The sequence below is a fragment of the Alexandromys fortis genome, unplaced genomic scaffold (genome assembly GCF_014885135.2).
Source record: "Alexandromys fortis isolate MF-2015 unplaced genomic scaffold, M_Fortis_MF-2015_v1.1 scaffold_42, whole genome shotgun sequence".
NCBI lineage: Eukaryota > Metazoa > Chordata > Mammalia > Rodentia > Cricetidae > Alexandromys > Alexandromys fortis.
Window position 1 is genome coordinate 5,163,288 of NW_026067934.1, and position 23,735 is coordinate 5,187,022.

The 23,735-nt window shown below is 42.3% G+C and overlaps 1 protein-coding gene across 3 annotated transcripts in view; it reads left to right on the forward strand.

Annotated features, from left to right (window-relative positions):
- Positions 1–23,735, forward strand: part of Fshr (follicle stimulating hormone receptor) — a 182,794-nt gene that overhangs the window by 153,742 nt on the left and 5,317 nt on the right. For all 3 annotated transcript variants that reach the window (XM_050146097.1, XM_050146098.1, XM_050146099.1), the window contains 5 exons: positions 4,981–5,052; positions 5,494–5,571; positions 9,368–9,436; positions 9,546–9,620; positions 19,260–19,445. In XM_050146097.1, the coding sequence (XP_050002054.1) occupies positions 4,981–5,052; positions 5,494–5,571; positions 9,368–9,436; positions 9,546–9,620; positions 19,260–19,445 (480 nt within the window). The remainder of the gene's footprint in view (positions 1–4,980; positions 5,053–5,493; positions 5,572–9,367; positions 9,437–9,545; positions 9,621–19,259; positions 19,446–23,735) is intronic.

Genomic DNA, 23,735 nt, shown 5'->3' on the forward strand with positions numbered 1-23,735 from the left:
AGTCCAGATTATGTGTCTTAGAAGAATGTGATTCAGGCTGCACAGAGAAGGGATTGGAAAAGAATGGAAAAGAACAAGACGAAGTGTGAGGCCAAAAGGAAACTATTTAATAAAGGCAGGGGATGGTAGTACTTGTTTTAGAATGTTTTGATGGATGTAGACAAAATTACGTAGAATCAAGATAAGAATCAAAGAAGGCTTTGAGATGGCCTAGCGATTGGAAGATGAGTAGTAAGCAGCCAATTTTTATCAGTTTTCCCATAAATTATTGATAAACACCAATGTACTTCTTGCAAAAGAATCATGGAAGAAAGGTTTGATGCCAGGAGAAATTTTCAGCTGTGACAGTGGACCATTCAGGAGGATGTGGGAAATAAAATCTCATTCCTGGCAAACTAGAGAGGTCAGATTGGCGGTGTAAACCTTGAACTCTCTATAATCACAGTCAGAAACCACAGAAAGCAAAATCTACTTAGCTGAAACTATAGAAGAAGATGGCAAAGGTTCCAAATATTAACAGAGAAAGGAATAAAAACAACACAATCAAAAGGAGTAAAAAGGAAAAACAAATGAGTATGACATAACAGAAATGGAAGAGAGACTGGCAAAGACCACTGGATGATCCAAAAGTTCTAACAAAATATGAACTTGAACGCTCATTATATTTGGTACCTGGTAGATTGGTCAATTTGGGGCCCAAAACGACTTTTTTTGGTGAAGATATGTAACAATCAGGTTCGAGCAGATTGGACCATAGAAATGAGACAAGAGACTACAAAAATAGTATTGCAGATAATACTTTCTGAAAGTTTTGCTGAAAAAGAAGGAATAGAAATATGACTGGACTGCACTTAAAGACAACCATGAAGTCAGGAGAATGAGCAACTACCTGTGAATCTATGGAGAATGTGAAATCCATTGCAAGCTGGTGTCTGTCTTAACCTAGGGTCTCCAAATGCCTGAGCAGGGGCATGCATGCAAGTGGTTTATGTCTGCATACAAACTCAAAGAAAGTCTATGGATGACTAAAAGGAAAGAACTGGAGAAAGGATAAAAACTAAATCAAGAATATATTATCATGGCCAGGCTTGGTGGTATAGGTCTAGGTTCCCAGATACTCAGAGGGCTAAGGTAGCTTCAAAGGCCTTTCTGGACTACAACCTAAGTTCAAAGTCAGCCTGGGCAACTTAGAGACAATGCCTCAAAATAGAAATAGAAAAACCGTGCAGGGCAAAACCAAGGGATAAGGCTACTGCATAGGATTCATGAAGCCCTAAGTTGGTCAAGCCCAAGTGCTATAAAGGGGTGAGGAGATGCTTTCTCAAACCCTGTATTCCAAACATATGTGCTTTAGTATACTACCAGACAGTCAGAGCTAGTAATGCTACAGTCCCTTAAGATATAATGTAAAATATATTTAGAATCATTCACAAATGAAACAGAAGATTAGAGTGCCACACCAACCAGGAATTGTCCACTTCAGTGTTAACTCCCATGCATTTCTGGACTTGTCAAGGCCTCAGAATGGCTTAACAGGATTTGAAAAATGCCAGCCTTAAAAGCAGCATTGAAGTCCAGGATAGAAAATGAAAGCCCATTCAGTACAGCTGAGGCAAGCATCTGCCACATTAAATCTAACAGCAGCCTATTGCCATGGCAACTGCTAGAGTAAAAGTTGAGCCAAGAGGAGGTGAAACAGCAAAGCAGTGCTTGATAGAATGCCTACCTTGCTGGCCACAGTCCACACTTTCTAGTCTGGAGACATCAACTGGCTTGTGTCTAGTTCATGCCAGAGGTGACATGTAGACTCTCATGGCTACTGGCCTCCAGACCTTCCTGCTTCTGCTTAAGACTAATTACCCCAGACAGCAGGGATACCTGACCAAGCAAATTAGCCAAATTAGAGTTTTGATATAGTCCTGGTGACAGAAACAAGAAATGTTGTCGAAACATCAAGCAATTAGCCCAGTATTTTATGAGCACATGCTGCATTGCAGACCTATGCGGAGAAGAAGATTGTCAGAAAATATTAACTATGGTGGCCGCTGTGATGTCTCATTAGGAGAATACTGGAAGAATGCCGTGGGACGAGATCTAAAAATAGAGAGGGCTAGATCTGATCTATAGGGCTGCGTGGAATTGTGGGTCCCTTATGTTACTACAGTGTTCCTGGAAGTACTGAGAAGAATCTCAGGGGTTCATGGAGAGCAACGATGAAAATTATTTTGTTAGACACTTCCGATTTCAAATACCAGCAGAAGTTAACACTGGGTCATAAGGTGACTTTTATTTTCTTCTGTAAATGTCTCTATATTTTTCATAAGCCTCATACTAAGTAAATATATTACTTTGGTATGAAAAGAATATGTATAGTTTTCAAATAACCAAAGTATACAAAGCAACTAGTACTCTCACACATTGCTGGTAAATATAAAATGGTATACCTGTTTTTTTTAAAAAATGCTAAACTGCTTTCTGTTTAAACAGATGCTGTCCATCTGACCCAGAAATCACACTCCAAGGCATTTACCCAAGAAAAAGAAGAACCTATGTTGTCTCTCTCTATCTGTATCTATCTATCTATTGATCTATCTGTCTGTCTCTCTGTTTATCTATCTAGGTCTCTCTCTCCCACTCCTCTCCCTTACCCGACAAACATCAGTCATATACTAGCATTTAAAGCACCTTTTATATGTGTGTGATACACTATATGAACATATGACCATTGATGCACTTAACCACATTTTTTTCTACAAAACTGAAGCCTCAACTGGAAAATAGATAAGCAATGAAATCCTATCTAGCACTAAAAACAACATGGGAGGGTTTCAAATACATCATGCTGAGTCAAAATCCAGCCAGACTCAAAAGTTATCCATTCTCTGATTCTATTTTGGAAAATGTGATCTTTTAGAAATGACAAAAATCATAGCTACAGAAAACTGATGACTTGCTATTGGGATCTGGAGGTTAGGAAGAGGTCAAATGTGACATGAAAATAGAGGGGAACCAGGGTCATGGCGTTGCACTGTATCTCGGATGTGGTGGTGGCCACTTTCCTCTATGTGCTTAACTTCACTCATTGACCTCAATGCCAAAATGTTCATTTCTCCATGTGGACATTCCATAGAGTTTCACCTCTGCAACCCTGGCTGACCACGAATCACAATTCTCCTGCATCAACTTTCTAAGTACTAAGATTCCAGGCCTGTGCAATCATAGTCGGATTTTTTTTAAAGGGAAATTAACGTCATAACAAATCCTCTAAAAGAGTACATGAATAATCTCTTTGGTTCAGTGAAAAGCAGATCATCCTGATTTTGATGGAAGTATTCAAAAGAAAAGCTTATCAAGGTAAGTTCTCCATCCAGTGTTAGGAACCAAGTGGAAACACAGCCTCGGAGAATCATTGCAACTATCCAAAGACAGGAGTTACTAACTCTGTGAACATAGACACCGGGAACAAAACATCAAAATCTAGTCCAGAGCTTTGGCTCTTCACAACAATGTGTATATGAATAGGGTTCTTCAAAATGAAAGCAACAAAGACTAGCTGTCGTTTAGCCAAGAAACACACATTAAGAAAGTGGGAGCAGAGCTGTACTGCAAAGGCTTGGAACATGTCACATTAGGGAAATTCTAAAACGTGGTGTGCCTGATGGCTTTCATGGGTCTCTAGACAGCTCAAGCCACCGGTGTAGCAGCCACTTCCTCCAGAATGTCACCCAGCTTAGGAAAGGTACAGCTGGGTACCACCACCTCACCCAGCACTCCCTATGACTCGCTTTCTACTCTGGAATGCCAGCAGCACAGGGAAAGAGATACCCATCCAAAACTCGCTGGATACTCACAAATATCTCAAATGAATGGAGGGCATTAGTAACACGCTGCTACCTTTGACCATCGGGCGATATGGATCCAGATCCCTCACTGCACACCCTTCCATCAGAGCAATAGTTCTGATGCATGTTCTGTAGATCTCCTAAATCAGGTCCTTGAGATCAAGGAATCAGCACCAGTAACAGTGGCCAACACCATCACTTGTCCTGGTGCTGACTATCTTTCCCCTCCTCTGCTTCAGGCTCCTTGCCTCCAGTGCTCCGAACTTACAGGATCTGTTACATTATTCATAGTTAGCTTTCATATCAGACTCTCAGATTCTGATTCCCAAGAAACTGAACACTGAGAAAGATCCAGGGTACATCTGCTGTTATGAGATGGAGGGAATTTTTTAAAACAATCTCCCCACTTGTGAGAATAGAAAACTTGTCTCTGATCAACTGCAACCATGGGTCTCTAGACAGCTCAAGCCACCGGTGTAGCAGCCACTTCCTCCAGAATGTCACCCAGATTAGTAAAGGTGCAGCTGGGTACCAACACCTCACCCAACACTCCCTATGACTCGCTTTCTACTCTGGAGCACCATCAGCACAGGGAAAAAGATACCCATCCAAAACTCGCTGGATACTCACAAATATCTCACAAAGACCAGGAGGGAGTCAAACTGACACTTCTTGGTTTACTTATACACCCTGAAGTCAAAGAATGTGGACTCTCACACTGTAACCCCAACATAACCTCTTTGAAAGAAGAAATGCTACTTCTTCATCAAGTATGCCAAGACTGAAAACTGGGGTAACGTGGGAAATTGTGTTATCTCATTTTAAGTTACTTCTCAATAGAGCTAACTTACCAATGTTCAAACATAAAACGGTATATGAATGGCAGTAGAATATCCCACCTTGTAATAAACAATTGTAAATATCTTTGCTCCAATGAATCAACAACTGATTCAATCCTGGTTAGATTCTTAAAACATAAAACAGATAGTAAAAGTACAATTTAGATGTACTGGAGTACTCTAACAGGTTTTTCTGGCTTTATATAATTGGTGTTTTGAATTTGGAAAGTCCAGGTTCTTACAGATGTTTGCTTTATGTCTCATCACTCTCAATTTGTCTCTCTCTCTCCTCTTTCTAGGTTAATATCCAACACAGGCATTAAGCACCTGCCAGTGGTTCAGAAGATTCAGTCTCTTCAAAAGGTTCTATTGTAAGTTTTGATTGATAGGATGTCAATCAGCTCTCCATCTAACAGATGCCTGAAAAATGAGGAGCCAACACAAATAAAATGAGTAGAGAGGTTGGTCTGTAGGTAACAGGTCAGTTTCTTTGTCCATCCTACTGGGCAGAGTCCAACTGTAGAAACAAGTCTAAAAAGGAAATATATTGAAGAGAACCTTAATACAGTAGCATCCTCTAAGGAATTCTCCAAAGAGAAAAGATTCTATGGGTGTGCAATTTCATCTGTGAGAAGAACTAACACACTGCAGATAAGCAGACCGTTTGTTGCCCAAAGTTTGAGCTGTTATCCTCTGGACAGAAATTCCATCAAACTGTTATTGCAGCTGCAGATCCCTTGGTGCCAGCAAATGGAAAGGTTGCGCAGGTGGAGCCCACACAAACATCTAATTTGTCTGTTCTTTCTTCTCAGAGACATTCAAGATAACATAAACATCCACACCATTGCCAGGAATTCCTTCAGGGGACTGAGTTTTGAAAGCGTGATTCTGTAAGTAAGGGGGGAAACGCAATGGCCTGGGTCTTGATTCTTCACTTATCCATCTCTGGCTTTCTCATAACAGCCTAGGCATTTGTTTGTATAATAACATTGGCATTTCACCGTTTAAATCATTCTATGGCTCCTGTGTTTTCCTCACATTTTTATATCTCAGAATCGCAACATCGAGTCCTGTTAATAATTCATGATTCTGTATTGTGATTCAAGTATTTAAAATTGCTCTTTGAATGATGGTCCCCATGATGCAACATCTGCTCCAAAGGACAGACTAGCTAGTGTGTCACTAAAACTGATTATTGCCTGGCAAGGCTTCTGTTGCCTGCGAAGAATGATAGGGAAGGAAGTGTACTCAGGAGATAGGACTCCTTCCTCATAATCACAGGAAGCAGCTCCCATTTGGGCCCATGCTGAGCTCACAATGACCATCATCTCTGCTCAGAATAATCACACTTGCTAATGAGCTTGAGTTAATCTGTCTGAATTCTGGGAAAGTTTTTAAATGTCCTCAGTGTCTTCAATGAATGACCTTCTAATCCTCTGTGCTAGTGGCCAGCATGGCAGTCCACCTGCTCCTCAGGATAGCCAGAAAACAAGGTGTTGTGAACCTTCCAAATGTCCACAGGATCCTTGCAACAGAACAGTGACATCTAGAGAATCACTGATTGTGATTATACCTGGAAGAAAAGAAATTCATCGTCCTGTTTTACAAATTGTTATGAGCTCATTTTATAACATGATTTCTCATGGCTTTGTTTTGGAGTAGACTCACTATGTGCAGTTTCTTCTCTCTTCACTGCTTGGTTTAGAAGCACTGTGGGATTCCTCAGGGCTCAGCAACACACTTCTCAAAACGGGATGCTTTTCTCTTGAGAGTCAACATTTTTCAGACATGTCTTTAGAAGATAAATTCACACTTGTGAGAACAGCATCTATTTTCTTACGTTGTCTGCTTGTTAATCCATAGATAATAGAGTCGGAAGATTCCTACTGCACACAGCTGTAAGTCTCCAGTTGTGCTTCAACCAGATACTTGTAATACAGAGATGCTTTCTCCTAAGAGAGCCATCCAGTGCACTCGAGCAAAATGTAAGAAAACGGTGCTGAGCACTGGCAAGCTCTACCTCATACATCTTCAAAACTTTGGAACTCTTTTCTAAAGACAAATGTACATATTTCCTTTTTCTTAAACATCCTAAGATTTCAGGCCCTTGGTAGCTGATTCAAAAAACTGAGCAATAAAAGCACATTTTGTAGGGCCTTTGAGCCCTTTCTCACCCACCTGTGTCACAAAGAGCAGAGGGGCTACTGGGTAAAGTACCTAATGAATGGCCTAATTCAGGAGATGAGAGGTGAGGTTATAATTGGGACCACGGTTCCCAGCATTCTCTGGCCCCAATTCTCTGGAAAGGACTGTGTCTTTCATGTTTTCTCTATTCCTTAACTAGCTCCCATCTACCTTGTCCATCCTTCATGAGTTTTAATGGGCAAGGCTTCATGTTTTCAAGAGAAGTCTCTCTTGAGTGTCCATATCATTTGACTCTAGGGATGACACAGGACCTAAGAAACCCTGACAGATTTTTCTTCAGCAGGATAACTTCACAGAGGGCTGTCATTCTCATTATCAACCTAACATCATCATTATCTCTTAGGAGATTTGGAACCAGGCCTAATGACACAGGCCTACATTCCCAGCTACTTAGGAGGCTAAAACAGGAAGCTTGTAAATTCAAGCCTGCCTGGATTGTAGGGTGAGATCAAGGCTAGCATAAACAACGTATCTAAAATTTCAAATATATGTATATTTAAGTATAAATATCTATTACCTATTTATAAATGGCTGAAGATATATACCAGAGGTAGAGAATGTGTCTAGCATGATCAAGGCCTTGGGTTCACCACAAAAGAACCATAGGTATAGATTAGGAATGTCTTTATAGTTGTTGGTTTCTCTGTGTTAGTAGAGTCCGACAGCCTAATAGGAAGTCAAGGGGAAAGGGTTTTGAAATAACTTGATTTTGTGTGATGATGCACCATTGACAAAATATCCTCCTGCATGTTGTGGCCTGCTAATCAAGAAAACAGTAAAGACAATGGGCTTCTTTGAAAATAGTAATTATTGTAGTCTATGTATTATTTCATTATACCAACATCTTTCACAGGACAATCTTGTGCAGGAAAGATTAATTATCTAATCTATAGACAAGTAGGTAATGCCTATATAGGCCTACAAACTCCTGGGCAAAGGTAGAGGACCAACAACCAAAAATGCACAGGTCAAATCCAGCTTGTAGCTAAGATTGGCTTTTATAATTGACATGCAAAAAGGAAAAGCAATTTTATTTAACTACTATATTCTGTAATTGTTCAATAAAATATGTGCCATCACTTTGTGAGACCCTATATAAAGCAAATGTCATCTTTAACCTTGCCTTTTGGTCTGTAAAATAGAGAAAGTTTGTTGGCACTTGTGGTTGATGTCTAACCCCAGGGACAAGCAACCCACAGGTTAGAGGCTGCTGTACCAGTCACTTTCACCACAGAGGACAGGCTGATGTATCTGCATTCTAAATGTTTCTGGGAGAGACCTTTGAGGGCAGTGACAGTAGAGAATTGGGGGTGGGGAGCAAGATGGAATGCACAGTCACCCTCTTGTCACCAGATGTTGACTGCTAATGGTCGAAAAGATTTACTTTTCTTCTCTCTAGACGTCCTAGCTCACTGGATTTCAGGAAGAGGGGAGGAAAAGGCACACGGTTGTTTGCCTGTGGGTTTTTGGGAAACGTCTTCTAGCTGCTCATCACAGCCGAAGGAGTTTCTGGAGTCCCCCTGTAGTTTCTCTCAGTCAGATCTCAGAATAGTGCTGTCAGGAAACCCACCAAGTCCAAGTCCAGCAGGGGAAGAAGCTGTAAGCAGACAAGTGCACATGGCCAGAGGCTCAACTGCTGGGCTGTCCTGACCTTGGGGAGTTGTTTTTGTTTGAAAGTCCACTCAGGAGAAGAACAGGGCAGAGTTGATGGCCCACGGTGGCCTGAGACACCCTTGTCCAAACATACCTGCCTCTCAGCATCTTCATACAGTGATCATGACAATGTACACCAACCCCACCTTCCCCAAAGCTCGGCTACAGCTACACACACAAACTCAACCTGCCACAGTCCGCAGTCGCTATAATTAATTTCTCTTCTTTTCTGCCTTAACCCAGAGCCACCTCCACAAACCTCCAATAACCAGGGCCCCACGGGTCACTGGAGATGTTCAGGTTGTCTGACAACTTAATTAGATCATTTTTTGATGGCAGCCAGGCCTGCTGCTATAGGTGAAGAGCACAAATCCTTAGAGAAAGGTGACATAAAATGTCTTTTCTCTGTCTTAGAAATATTTGCTCAATAATTGCAATTTCCATCCTTCAAGGCAGGGAGATCCTTGGTTTTCCTGTAGAATTTTCTCTATACCTGGGCAGAGTGTGCAAAGGTCTTATAGGTACAGTATCCAGAGAGCGTCCTTTTAAAAAAACAACTAAATTTCATTCATTCATTCTTTTTCTGTGAAGCTCAGTTATTCCAGTGAATAGATAATATGCAGAAATAATACAAACTTCAAAACTTACTAAAGGTTCCATAGCAATAACCAGCCTCGGTCTCCCTTCCCTCCCACCCCTGAGCTTAAGGACTGCATCTTATTTATGCCACTAACTGTGCTGTCTGACCTTGCCCCAGTGCTTCCAATTACAAACCCTTGCATTGGCTGCATCTGACACTATTATGTTTTTAATGGGTTTTTATTTCAGATGGCTGAATAAGAATGGGATTCGAGAAATACACAACTGTGCATTTAACGGGACCCAGTTAGATGAGCTGTAAGTAGCCCTGACTACTCTTCCAGGCCATTTAGAGGGAAATGGCTCTTACAACAGGGATATTGATGTGACTTTCTTTGTCTTATTCTTTCTCCAACTCCATCCCCAGGAATCTAAGCGATAACAATAATTTGGAAGAATTGCCTAACGATGTTTTCCAGGGAGCCTCTGGGCCAGTCATTTTGTGAGTAACTTTGTTCGTTTCCATATAGAAGAGCTCAGCTTATACAAGTTAAAAGCAAATTTTGTCCTGCTTAAATAAGGGGCAGTCAACAAATTCAATTTTAATTCACAATACTTGCAAAGGCTTGTGGGGATAATTCAGGGTTATCTATAGTATGACTTTAAATAAAGTGAAAACAATAATAACTTGTAATGAGCATGTTCTGAGTGCCAGTGTCCTAATGGGTTAAAATGTGCTCTCAGTTCTTATAAAACCCCTCTGGGGTAAGAGTTCTTATTGCCATTTTGAAGAAAGAAAAACTGGATGATCTGGAAGAATTAAGCAACTCACTCAAGAGTAATGCAAGTTTTATAGAAGGGATTCAAAACAAACTGGCTCACAGCAGACACCAACCACTCTGCTCTGTGTCTCTCCCTTGACAGGGAAAGGCTGGTTTCCCTTCCTTTGCTTTCTACCTACGATACATATATACATGCCTTTATTGCAGTGAGATGCACACATTGTTCTTAGATCCTCTTTCCACATCCAGCAGGATACATAGTGTCTCACTCACTCCCTGGATCAGGACTCTTTGCCCACCAGCACTTCCCTACTCATAACCTTCATCAAAAGTGGCCCTGCCCTCTTCTCTTCTTACCCATGCCCCCTTTCCTTGAGGCTCTCTTAAGTCTTCTAAAGGACTCAGCCAAGAGTGACTTCCCCCTTTGACTTCCATTGCCTTTGTGGGTGGGGAGGGGAGGGGCTCTGTATCACCATTTCCAAAGGTCTTCTTTGATGTGCTTTCCTGGACTCTAAGCAAGATCCACTGAATTAACTAAAGAATATTCCTCAAGAAGAAAGGCACTTAAAAGAAATGAAAAAGGTACAGGAAGGCAGGTGAACAAATAGATAGTCTTATACCACACCTCAGACCACCCCCACCCCATCTAATGCAGACATTTGCTAGCCACGCTCCCGTCCTCTCATTTGCCAGCCACCATAGGCTCCCATGCATTTACCTGCTTTGCTACCATCCACCAATCACTTTCGCCTTCACAAATGGCTTGTGTTCTCTTTTGTGATAGAATCTTTGTATTTTCAGAGTCACGCTCTGTAAGGCAGAACGGAAACTACACAAATGTTTGTTATTGATGACAAAAGGGGCATGCTGTAATTCTGAAACAGGTTCTCCCCTTTGAAGAAAGGAAAGTATGTGCTAAGGTAGATTTATCATTCTTAGGAAGTTCAAAGATTAATCCAAAGTGCCTGAGTTGAGACAGACTCCACTAGCAAACAGCCCTTGTTAAGGCAGAGGTGTCAGAGCAGATGGCCCTGGTTAAAACTGAGTCCTTCTCATCCCCAAGCTTCAGCTTCCTCATCCAAAGAGCAGTGGTGTCTATCTCTTATTACTATCTGAGACTTAAAGGCATAAGTTGATAGACACGTCCAAATACATGTGTATACATGGATTTCACTCGTGGTATCTAACAGAACACCACCCTGGTACTACAGAAAACCGAGAGTTCTTCATCCCAAGGGCATTATATTTTCATGGAAGGGAAGTCAGGTCATAATCGTATAGCTTAATATATCTGATTATGATATTCATTTTGAAGTACAATGTAGGACACAGGAGAGAGTGGTGGGAAGAGAGTCTAAGTGCTCAAGCACATAGAGTATTCAGAACCCATAAGGCTTAATGTGTCCTGTTCTGAAAGCTCTTGGAAAATACTTCTGAGGCTCTGTGGATGGGTAGAAGTTTGTCCGTTTCACTTAGCTAATAGTCCTGAATGCTTTGGACGCTCTTACATGGGCTCTGCTATCTGTTCTTGGCAACACTTTCAATATGCCACCTACTGGATCTGTAAAGCTGTAGCCAACTGCATGCTCCCGAAACTGTAGCATTGTGTATGGTCCACAGCTGCTTATTATACAGCTGAGGCATCCAGGACCAGAGGAGGAAAGTGGTCCATGGAAGGTCATCCCACAGATAAAAATAACACAGCTTGAGGCGTAAACTGGCCTTCACACATTCCCATGTATTTGCATCATAAATGCATGTACTAAGAAATCTGAAAAATATTCATCAGAACCCCAACAACTAGTGTCGAATTGAAATAGAAGGGAACGCCAGTCTGTGATACAGAAACATGCCACAGATGAGCATGTACTGAAGTTGCATAGACAGGATCCAGGCCAGGCACTGACAATGTGTCTCCTCGGAATTTAACAGAGATCACAAAATACAAGCATCCCATCCATCCCTGCTGTGAAAGAAAGCAGGCAGAAGAAACAATACTGCAGGGCCCTTACAAGCCTATCTTTCCATCCACTTTGCTGCTGTAGTAACACATATGCTCACAATAAAGGGAATGATATTTGTAGAAAAATCCAGTGGAATTAAGAAACACTTTGATTGATTTAAACTGGATGGGAATCCTGGTGTGCTGACACCCCTATCATCCCAGAAGTCTGGAAGCAGACACAGGAGGATTTCTGTGAGTTGAAGTTGGCCTGGGTTGGTCACATAGTAAGTTTTAGGCCAGCCTGAGCTACAGAGTGAGGCTTTGTCTCAAAAAGCATCCCCAAATTATAGTAAACAAGAATAATATTCCATATACCCCATGCCTTTTTGTGTCAGGCATAAGTATATGTGTGCAAAAACCTGGCTGAAATCACAGCATGTGGCTGCAAATTTCCTTCTGTCCCTTCAAGGACAAGTCAGCACTTAACTTCCAGCCTCCCCTTCTGGGGCTTTCAGGTTATTCCAAATGTCGTTCAAACCGCTCTGCCTGATAACTGGGATTTGGGCAGATGACAGCCTATCTTATTTCCTACTTCTGCAATGTTGTGCAGAAACTCAATTAAACCTTCCCAGTGGGCGCCTTGTTTGGCTGACCAGCTTCCTCCAGTGCTTTAAACAAGTGAGTAGACACAGGATTGTGCTCAGACAGCCCAGAGCACAGCAGCTGCTGCTCAAGCTACGACTGTAGCTGTGTCTTGGGTCAGATCCCCAACTCCCACCCCAAATAAGAGTGCTACGGGCTCCTGAATTCAGGAGATTCACTACAAAATGCTGAGTATATGGGGAATACTTGATGGAAGCCCAGTCTGGCTGAGTTGACAACTGAATGGCAAAGCATCTCTAAAACATCAATGGGTCCCACAGCGAGCCCTAGAATTAAGATGGGTCCTCAATGCTGTATTGAAATACAGCAAGGAAGCATGCCCCTACATAAGCAAGTCATCGGGTATGGTTGACCCCAGGTGGAGCCGGATTATGTAAGTCAGCCTAGGGCAGGTCTCAGAGTGCAACACAGCTATGAGCCATCTCAGCTGTGAGTTGGTTTCAGCCGAGTTGCAGTGGGGTTTATAAATATGATTGAGCATCACAATCATCTGGAAGTTTTTTAAACCACATATTGATAATTTGTACCCTAAGAATGTTTGCTTCATTGACTCTGGGCACAAATCAGTTAGTAGTGAGCTTGTCTACCAGACACAAAGCCCTAGGTTTGATCCCCAGCACTCCATGAGATCACATATGAGTGGCACACAATTGCAATTGCTGAACCAAAGCTGAAATAAAGACAGGAAGTAAAGGCAAAAAGATCAGAAGTTCAGGTTCATCCTTGGTTGCATGAGTCACAGGAGACCATGGCTTAAAGGTGGGGAAGGAGGTGATTCGCCATCTGAGAACCAGAGCTTAAGAACTGGTATCTCTAACAATGTCCCCCAGTGGTGCTGATGTTGGTAGACCCAGAAGGACTAACCATCCCTGCTCTAGAACCAGTGTTGAGAACTGAAAAGCCTTGCTCAGCCTCAACAGATTGCACTATGTGTGGCTTCCTCTCCCATAGCCTTTCCCTTTATCGCTAGCAGAAAAGTCCAAAAGCTTCAAAGGGAATTGAGAGAGCTCACCCAAACTGTTGGCTGCTTTTTCCTGAAGGTGAAATTTCTAGCTACATGAAGAACAGTGAGCCTCTGAACACAGGAGTCTAAGCTGTTTGATTGCAAAGAGGAAAGGGTGTAGGAAGCCGGGGGCATGCTGACAAGCTCCATCACGTTTCAAAGGCACAGCATCCTCAATCCTCCTTATGAATCTTGACCTTGAACATCAGCAGCCATCTAAGTTTTCACCTGATAGCATTAACTCACTCGAGCTTTTTTTTTCTAAGCAATCAAGCGATTGCTGTTTCCTTGGGAAACAGTTTCCTGTGGGGAAAATTTAATGTATTGCCTTTGCAGGTTGGAGCCAGTACAATCATATTCTGATGGTTTATCAAATTGATTTGGCTATAGCTCAGATTCATTTGATAGTTCAGATTCAAACACTGAGTTATTTGTATAAGAATGATTCTCTTCCATTACCAGTGTACCCACAGTCCTATAGATAGTAAATTGCCTTTTTATCCCGCCTGGGATCATGAAAGAGCGGTCTTCTAGCCATCTGTCAATGTAGAATACACCAGAAATGTGCTCTCACTTATGGAAATGATTGACCTGTAATAACGTCTTTGCTGGGAAAAATAGAAATTGTTCAAATGAAATTTGTGGCAGTGGCTCTAACAGACTTTATTAAAGAGGCACGGAGCACTATTTAACTCCTGCCTCTCCTATCCCCATGCCATTACCAACTGCCCTCTCCCTTGCCACTCTGTAACTCAGTGCCAAGAATCGTAGCACTGATGAAACAATTTAGGATTACTAAATCTCTGGGGACCCAGCCATGAGCCTGTAGTGTCTCTCTTGGTACTTTGATGGGTATAAAATTTCAAAATCATACATTGCCAAAATATAGCATGTGTTGAAATATTTAACCAAGATGGTACTTTAAGGTGGGAAACAATAGTCGTTCAACTGAACCATACTAAAAGACAAGGATTAGGCAAAGCAGCCCACAGCTCCTGCCACCTTGTCCAGCCACCAGAAGCAAAGGCAGACCTTTCTGTTATTTTTTCCCTTTTCTTTAGGCATGCCTTCTTTCGACCAGCTCTGCTACTGACATGGGTGCTCTATTCTCTGAACAACTTTTCATTCCCCTCTCCTTTGGGCTCTTCCTTTTCCTCTCAAATGTAGAAGGCTCACAGGCAGCAGTCCAGGTCCTATTCTTTACGTTCACAGATCTGCCCATGGAATGAGAGGGAAGCCTTAAGGTTGATCAGGGACAATTTAAACTTGGGTAATAGTTATTTGTCAAGAACATTTCTCAAAAGCAAGCAATATAAAACTGAAGACCCATTTTTTTGCTTAGTTATGTCTTCCCACTTGAGCTTGGAACATGCATTTAATTCAGATTAGTTTTAGATATCCAGTGAAATGAACTTTTATATTCCAAAGAATATTGGCCTGTTATTTAGTATAGTTGTTGGTAGATTAAAGATGACTGCAAATTCTTTAACTGTCTTTCTATTAAGCATCTATTTGTCCTTATGTGGAACCTAAGCTGAATTGTGGGGCTTTGAGGCAACAGAATATGAAAGTGTTGCTACTTGAATTCTGGACACAGGGTCTAAGAGCATCATTAGCTGCTACATTGGTTTTGGACAGTCCAGGACTGCCATCAAAGAGCTCTGAACATCCAGGGGCAGTGCATGTGTCTAACCTTCAGATGCTGCCATACGACACTGTTGCCTGCAAATTTCACATGCAAAACTACACAGCTAAGCTTTTCAAAATCATACACAAAGTCCCATAATGTTTTGAATAAGTTTATATACATTTCTATCAGCAGGGACAAAGTAAGAAGTAAATCTTGTTCAATGTTGTTTGAGACATAATTATTCTCATTTTTGCCCTGTTCTACTACTACAACACACACATACACACACACACACACACAATTTCCTGACTATGATTTTCCCAGGTAACTTAGAAATATATTGTTTGATTTTATAATTTCTTTATTAAAATGTTCTTCACTTCTACATGACAATCACCTATGGACTGAAATAAAACAGACACCAGTTTTCAGGTCTTCATGAAAGTAGGCATGTGCAATTGTAACTAAACTGGCTGACTTTAGCTCTTTCTGAGGGAGCTGAGGGATACCCAGTGATCTCGAAAAGCATTATTTCTGAACATCTGTGGGATATTCCAGAAGACTGCACTTGATTCAGTGGAATATAGGGGGATATTTTCCTTAATCAATGAGTGTGGGCATCATCCAGTTTACTGGTGTCTTGACTTGAGCAAATAAAAGAACACAAATAAGACAAATTCACACTGTCTCTCATTTCTGGAGCTAGTACACCCTTCTTTTTCTACCCGCACATAGCAAAAATCCAGGTACAACAGCCTTTGGACTTGTACCAATAACTCCTTGGGCCCTCTGCGGGCTGAGGACTCTAACTTGGACTATGCCATACTGCCACATTCTTTGGTCCTCTCTGCTGAAGATGGCTTATGGTGGACTGCTCAGCTTTCACACTCACATGACTAACTCCCGTGATGAATCTCATCTCCTGTATCTCTACATCTCCATATGTTATAGGTTATGTGTCTCTGGAGAACTGTGATTAATGCAATCGCTATGTGCTTAGGGACATTTTAGTTAGTATTTCAAGATAGCTCAGAATACAAAGCAAAACACACTAAGGGTTATTCTGAGCAATCGTGTTTTTAAAGAATACAGGGACCACAGGATGGGATTTAGAACTCTGAGCTTTGAAAACCAGACAGAAATAGAAAATTTATATAAGAAGGAAAAATGACTCATTGAAATCTGGAGACTTTTAGTCTTGAGTACCTGGAGACCTTCACATAGTATGCATTCAATAAATTGTATATTAAATGAACTGTAAAAAAAAGGGATTAAATACAGAAAGGAGGTGGAGCGGCTATTACAAAATCAGGTCTGGGTTGATAAACTGTCTTTTCATACTGTTGCTTCACTGGTCACAGTCATCATCCTGTCCTTATCGTGGCCCATGGCTGTAACCTCATAGTTGAGTAGCTGACTCAGGATGATCACTGGAATTTCAATGGTAGCCTGGCTTATATAGTGAGTTCCAGGCCAGTCTGGAACAGAAGCTGGGACACTCTGAAACAATGAGCAGAAATGGTAAGCTGGCCAGCACAGCTGACTTACTTAGCAACAGAGTCAAGGCTCTTTGGTGGGCAATATTTTATGCACCAGAATTGCTTGCATCTGCAAGGACTCCGGATCTAAAAAATTATAGCTCAAAGATGAAGACTAGAAATCATACCTGGAACACCTAAACTTGTTCCTTATAAGCGATAATAATGAGGAAGCAACAAGTGCTGACTACTAGAGTTGTATATGTGGGGCACCAAGAAGTCTTTCTAAGGTTGAATAGAGGATTGAAAGACAGGAGTCAAGGATGCCATCAAAATCTGTCTGTAATAAGTTGGAACATCTAACTTGCTGCAGGTGGATCAGGGTTGTTGCTGTTGTTGTTGTTTTAAAAATCAAGAGGTTAATTTTTAATGTCTAAAGCTGATTAAGTGGGCATGCAAGTAGAGATTGCAGTGAGGTGGATGATCTTAGAGAAGTAACTAGAATACGGCATTTTACTCCCAAGGCATGCCAGGCTCATGTACAGAGTGAGAGAAGACAGAAAAGAACACTGTAGGTAATGAGTCCTTGGGTGTCCCAACATGTGATGGTCAGGAGGACCTGGAAAAAAGAGCAACCTCAGAGTTAAGAGGCAAATATTAGTAGATATGGAGGAAATCATGAGGAAGATAGTTTTAAATTCATATGGAGCGGAAAATAACCAAGAATATAAAAGCAAGAATTAACAAAACAAGAAGCATTTAAGTCCAGAATCACAAATGGAGACCATGGTGTCCTTCCCTCCATGATAATAGAATTGGGGGAGGTGGGGGTCAGTAAGTATAGAGGATTAGAATTGGAATAAGCAAATTTGATTTAATTGGCAAGAGGGAAATTTTAACATAGTTAAGTACTACCTAAAGGCAATTACTAAAGGTTTTGAAGATGTCAGTCTATCTGACTATCTAGTAGGAATCAGAGGCCTGGAGATTATCAGGGATAGATAGTCACTACTGAGCTCAGGACTCAAAGAGCAAGTGAGATGTAGACATCCTGTAGTCAAAGAACTAGAGAAAGTTAAAGAACTAGTTCTTAACCAGATCTGTTCAGTAGTGTCTGGAGGAGATGCAGATGCTGCCAGAGGCAAGAAGGGGTAAAAGGATATGCTCTCTTGCCATCCCCCAGGCCTCCCACCCACAGTTAAGAAGATGATTATGAAAAATAGACCTGGCAGGGGTCATCCCTCCTGCAATGCAGAAAGGAGGACAGATAATGGCATAAAATAGGTATATATAAACCAGGCAGGGGACAGGTGTACCATACACAATGATTGGTCCTTTGTCATAGGAACCGTGGGAATTTGTTGAAGAACTTGAGGTCATAATTTGATTGGCATGGTAAAGAATTTTGTTCAAGTTGTGTTTAGAAGATTGTATTGAAAAGGGAAGTAGATGACCATGGAAGAAGTTATGGGTCCATTTCATCTGTCCATACAAAGTCTCAAGCGACCCTTACTCAAGTAACAGAAAAAATTAAAGGCCAGTTGAGATGATAGACTGTGTCCAAGTGAAGAAGGAGAGAAAATCAAAGATAATTCCCAGGTCTCTATCTTGAATAACAGGGGAAGAACACAGGAGAAACATACTGAAATAGAGAATACCAACTCATACCAGACCCATGGTAACTTCGTCAGAGACACTCTTTCAAAGTGTGAGCATGTGCATGTGTGACCATGTATGTGTGTGATACTTATGTCTAATAACGGCCAGGCATTAAGTATTGTCTGCATATTCCTTCACTGTGGGTAGGTATGATTTCTGTCCTCTCACTTTAAAGCTGAGGAAATCAAGACATAGAAAACACAGTTTAACCAGGGTCACAGATCTAATAGGCACAGGGGCAGGCTATGTCTGCCATGAAAGTCAAGCTCATGTCCCCTATCTTCCTGCCCCCTGGTCATCAGGCTGAGGCTGCCTCTACTGACTACCAGACTCCTCTTTGCTGTACGACATGCTCCCTTCTTATCATTTTCTATGCTTCAGGCCATGGGTACTTTTTTAAAAAAAATTTTTTTCTCATTTTACATACTTAATCCCAGTTCTCTCTCCCTCCCCTCCTCCCACTCTTCTCACCTCACCTTTCAACCACCTCACCACTCCATCTACTCTTCAGAGAGGGTAAGGCTTCCCATGGGGAGTCAACAAAGTCTGCAGGCCATAGATTCTACCACAGTTCACTAGAGATAGTTTTATAGCTGGCCTCACCGTGGAGGAAAATGGTCGCGGTCAGGCACAAATGATATACAGAAGAGAGATAACTTATTCTACTCACCAGCAAGGATTGTGCCCAAACCAAACAGGATGCAGGTCTGTCCAATTATTAGGGCAGCCTGTTAGCTAAATCCTCCCATCAGGAACAATAGGATCAGAACTCTTCCTATGCAAGCCGAACATCTTTTTAAGCTGAATATTGACAGGGCCCAGGTGTGCTGCTAAGCTGTAGTCTCCTTTCTCACCCATTTAAAAACAAACAAACAAACAAACAAAAATCATGTTACTAGAATGTCTACTAGTTTGTCTATTATCTGGAAGCAGAAAACCTTTGAACCAAGGTAATTGGGGTATTTCATTTTCTCCCTATAGAGACATCTCAAGGACAAAGGTCCATTCCCTGCCCAGCCATGGCTTAGAAAATCTGAAGAAGCTGAGGGCCAGATCCACTTACAGTCTGAAGAAGCTTCCTAGTCTGGAAAAGTTTGTCACCCTTGTGGAGGCCAGCCTTACCTACCCCAGCCACTGCTGTGCCTTCGCACACTGGAGACGGCAAATGTGAGTCCTTCTATGTCCGCCCTGAAGGCTGGCATGGGCATCCCCGCAGTGGAGAACCCGTACACACTGGTGGTATGAAAATCCACACACAGGGAAAGTTCCTGAAGGAAGGCCTGAGGCATGTTCTGGGTCAAAGAGTCGGTGTGTAGAGGGTGAGAGTGGCTGGGTTCACAGTTCTTTGAGAAGTAATCTCAGAGGAGAGAGTGAGTCACAAGGTGGAGCATCCACCAAACCTTAAATGAGAAAACATGAGACACTGCCAGCATGGTCTCTGACTCAGACTGATACTTAACCCCCTGTCCTTTCCTTGGTGTCAATATGAATTTGTCTTTCCCATGTCAAACTCTATACATCATAAATGTCCCCATCCCATAAAATAACTAAATGCTTGTCCTACTCACATTAAAGTCAGCAAGGGAGGAGAGATGCAAAAATGCCCTCCACAGAGTGTGTGTAGTGTATGCACACTCCATACAGTGCGTGGTAACTTCCATAGAGTGCATACATACCTGTAACTTCTCCCAAGCCCAGTAAGCCACTCGGATCCACCGCAGACTTCAGCAACTCAGAGAGAGGGCAAAGGTTAAGACATCTCTTAGCTTTGGCCTTGACAGAGGCTCACACATAAACAGGATAACCAAAGCAGAGCCAGGTCCCAGTGGCAACTCTTGCAAAGGTTGCAGTGATCCTAGGCAGGATCTGGAAAGGAAAGAGATGGCGTTTTTGAGAGAAAGTCCACAAGCTCCAGACACTAAAAGGGTCTACTGGAGGAAAGACATTACCAAACCTCTCATTTTCCCCTAACCTCACCAATAGGAGCCACTCTGCACAGTCTCACTCAGCTGGAGGAGGCCTTTCCAGTGTCCTTAAATGGTAGCCCAGCCCCGAGGCAGCTCCCACGCCGTGCTATTTTACTGTGTAGTGCTCGCTCCTCAGTTAGCCAGGCTTTAACAGATACTAAGCAGCAGCAGCCAATTCTCTTGCTCAAAACAAAGGCAAGAAAAAGAGCATCAAGACAGTCCACACCCTGCAGTGCTCCCGAAGTAATGGAAAGTACCTAGCCCCTCTGCTGGTCACATAAGTAATGAAATGACACTATTTTAGGAAAAATTCTGCCAGTCATTATCTTTGTGTGTGTATGTGTGCGCGCGTGCGAGCGTACATGCATGTGTGCACACATGTGAATCCGTTAGGTGAAAAAAACCAAAGGAAACAAACACCTATGTTTTGGTACATGATGGGAGACCTATAGGCCACTGCTGGAAGGACCAGCAGAGAAAGGGCTACTTCTTAGAATTGGTGTGCATCACTGAGAAACTGTAGCACAATGCCTGCTCTGTGCACTAGGGTACAGTTCACAAGTCCGACAAGAAGTTGAAGACTGAGACACAAACAGACAGAGACGGGTCATCCTTGAAGCAAGAATGCCCACTTTATTGTGTTCCAGGGCAGCTTATATAAGGTCTCCTTGACTAAATGATCACACCCCAACTCTCAGCTCTAAGCCCACCAGAAACCATTCCCCTGCCATCAGAGAGGGTCTCGCCCTCAGAGCAGCTGCAAGCACAGGAAAACAAGTTGTTGGCTCAGAGCAGCTGCAGGCATAGGTAAACAAGTTGTTTACAGGAAATTCAGGGTTTGGGGGTCCACAGTTCCCAACAGAAAACTATCCAGGTTTAGGGACAACCCATAGACGGACCTAACAGCTGGAGGATTTCTTCCCAACAGTTACAGTTCCCAAGGGCCTTAGTGGAGGCAAATGATTTGCCTTGTTCACATCCAGACAAGAATTCTTCTAGCCAATTTACTGCAAAAGCCCTACAACAGAGAACCCTCAGGAGAAATCTCAAAAAATATTAAGATCACTGTAAGAGTGGCTGCTTTATGCCCTATGGTCCTATGCCAGTGAGCCACAGGAAAGACTCTCTTACTTTGTTGCTAAGAGATCTCTGACTTTGTCACATTCTGGTTATATGGACATGGCTTTAGGACTCTAAACCAGAAACCTCAAGTTTGCCTTAGGTGTTCCATGCCATAAAGCTTTCTCTGGTCCCTCCAGGTCATTTGGTGTTTGTACCTCCTGGATCCCTGTTATAATTTTCATTAGTGGCCTATAGGTCTCCCATCATGTACCAAAACATAGGTGTTTGTTTCCTTTGGTTTTTTCACCTAACGGATTCACATGTGTGCACACATGCATGTACGCTCGCACGTGCGCACACACACACACACAAAGATAATGACTGGCAGAATTTTTCCTAAAATAGTGTCATTTCATTACTTATGTGAACAGAGGTTTGCTAATAAGATTTGTCTTCTAAACTGTTTTATGAAATGTACTTCTTGTCCTGGTTGGGAAATAATGCCCACTATATAAATACAAGCCCCATGATACCATGGGGTTTGGGCTAACTGTCCCCCTGGACTCTTGTTGAAATGCTGGGTCAACCATACCCCTTAATTGTCATTGTGTATTTCCTATACACAGCTAACTTTGTTTTGTTTCTCTTTTCTTTAAGTTTTCTTCTATAGGCCATTTCCTCACAACTGTATTTTAACCAATGCACCATGACACATCCTTCCTGGTACCCAACATGACGTCAGTGAGCACCATCAGCTGCTCTGCACACTGCTGGCAGAGCAGAGTGCTCCCTGCCACCCATGAGATCACATGTCTTCTTTATTGTTGGTATTGCAGAGGTGAATCATCATTATCAGCATGATTTCCTTCTGCGACAGGCAGAGACTAGGGCCCAGACCTACTGATAGCCGCATCATCATTGACCAAAGGAAGCTCCAAAGCTTCAGCTCTGCCTGCTTCCATAGCTCAGGCCCTGGTGTACCCTCTGATGCATCTACTTAGCATCTGTCCATCAATGGCTGGACTCCTCAAGTTCCACTTTTAAACTGTCCCTGTGCTAACTCCTCTTTCCTTATTCTACTGAGGATTTATTTGCTGAGACACTGCAAGGCAACACTTATTTTCTTTAGCTCAGTCTATGGCACATGCATGCTCGCATCCTGTAGAAGCAAATGAGAGCTGCTCCTCCCCCAGCCACCAGCCTCTTCGTGTTATCTCGAGGGACATAAGTGCCTCTAGTCAGCAGGTGCCTTCTGTTTCAAGAAAAGGAGAGCTCACTATTAAGTAGGTAGGTGGTAGCATCAGTGATGAGAATTTTCTTTACTAAAGCCAGAAACTCCAGAAGAGGAGACTTTCTCTACATAGTGAAGTCAGCTCCTAGTCCCCTGAACTAGATGCAATTCTCAAGCACCAGAAAAGTTACCTTCTGCCCCCATGGCTGGATTGTGACTAACCCAGAAATGGGATTCAAACTCAGCACCACAGAATGGGCCGCTGTCCCCTCCACACCTGTCTTAGGGCTTGCCTCACTTCAGCTCACGGACTAAACTCGATGATTTCCTGGATTCCCGTTCCAGCCATTTTCAGTTTTGTGTGTTAACTGTCCTTATTAGTATAGCTAGGACAGAACTGAAAAATCTTTTCCAGTTTCTAAAATAAAATATGATACTCCATAAATGAAGTAAGAAAGAAAAACAGAATCTCTAAAGTCAAGATAAAAGACTTCTGGCCATTTAGTTTATTTCCAATTGGTGAGAGAAAAGAGAGCAGGGTTCTCCACGATGCCCCTTCTCACTGGGCAGAGGAGGAAGGAAAAACTCAATCTATAGTACTGGACACACCACTCCTCCCGCCCCGCCCCCCAGCCACCTGCCTCTTCGTATTGGGGCTTTTGAGGGGCTTGAATGTTCTTTCTTTCTTTCCTGTTAGTCTGAGATTGTGTTAAATTTGAGAAAATGCTAATTTAACATTTCTGTGACCTTTCCCCTTGAGCAGGAAAGGAAGAGTAAAGATATATATTTGAAGGAAAAAGATACATTTGATTTCTTTTTTTTCCATCAAGAATTCTCCCTGTGTGAAAAAGTCACACTGGTTAAGTCTTCATATTACAGAAGTATCTCTTCTCTCCACGTGAGAGTCTGAGTAGATAATTATGCATACACTTGTAGGTTGAATATTTACCACCCGGGTTTCATTCAATTCTTTCTGAAAGTGCCTCTATCCTGCTGACAAGATCTATTATGTATTTGGGCTTTCAGGGGAAATAAAAGACAGGAGAGTGCCCTGAGAGGACTCGGTGGCTCCTGGGATATGTAACAGCCTGCCAACAAACTAGGCTCCTTTAAAGCCTGCATTTGCTTCTCTGGCCGCCCACAGGGGAACTATTTCATATAACAGAACTCGGCTTATTTTGCAGGGCAAATGAATGC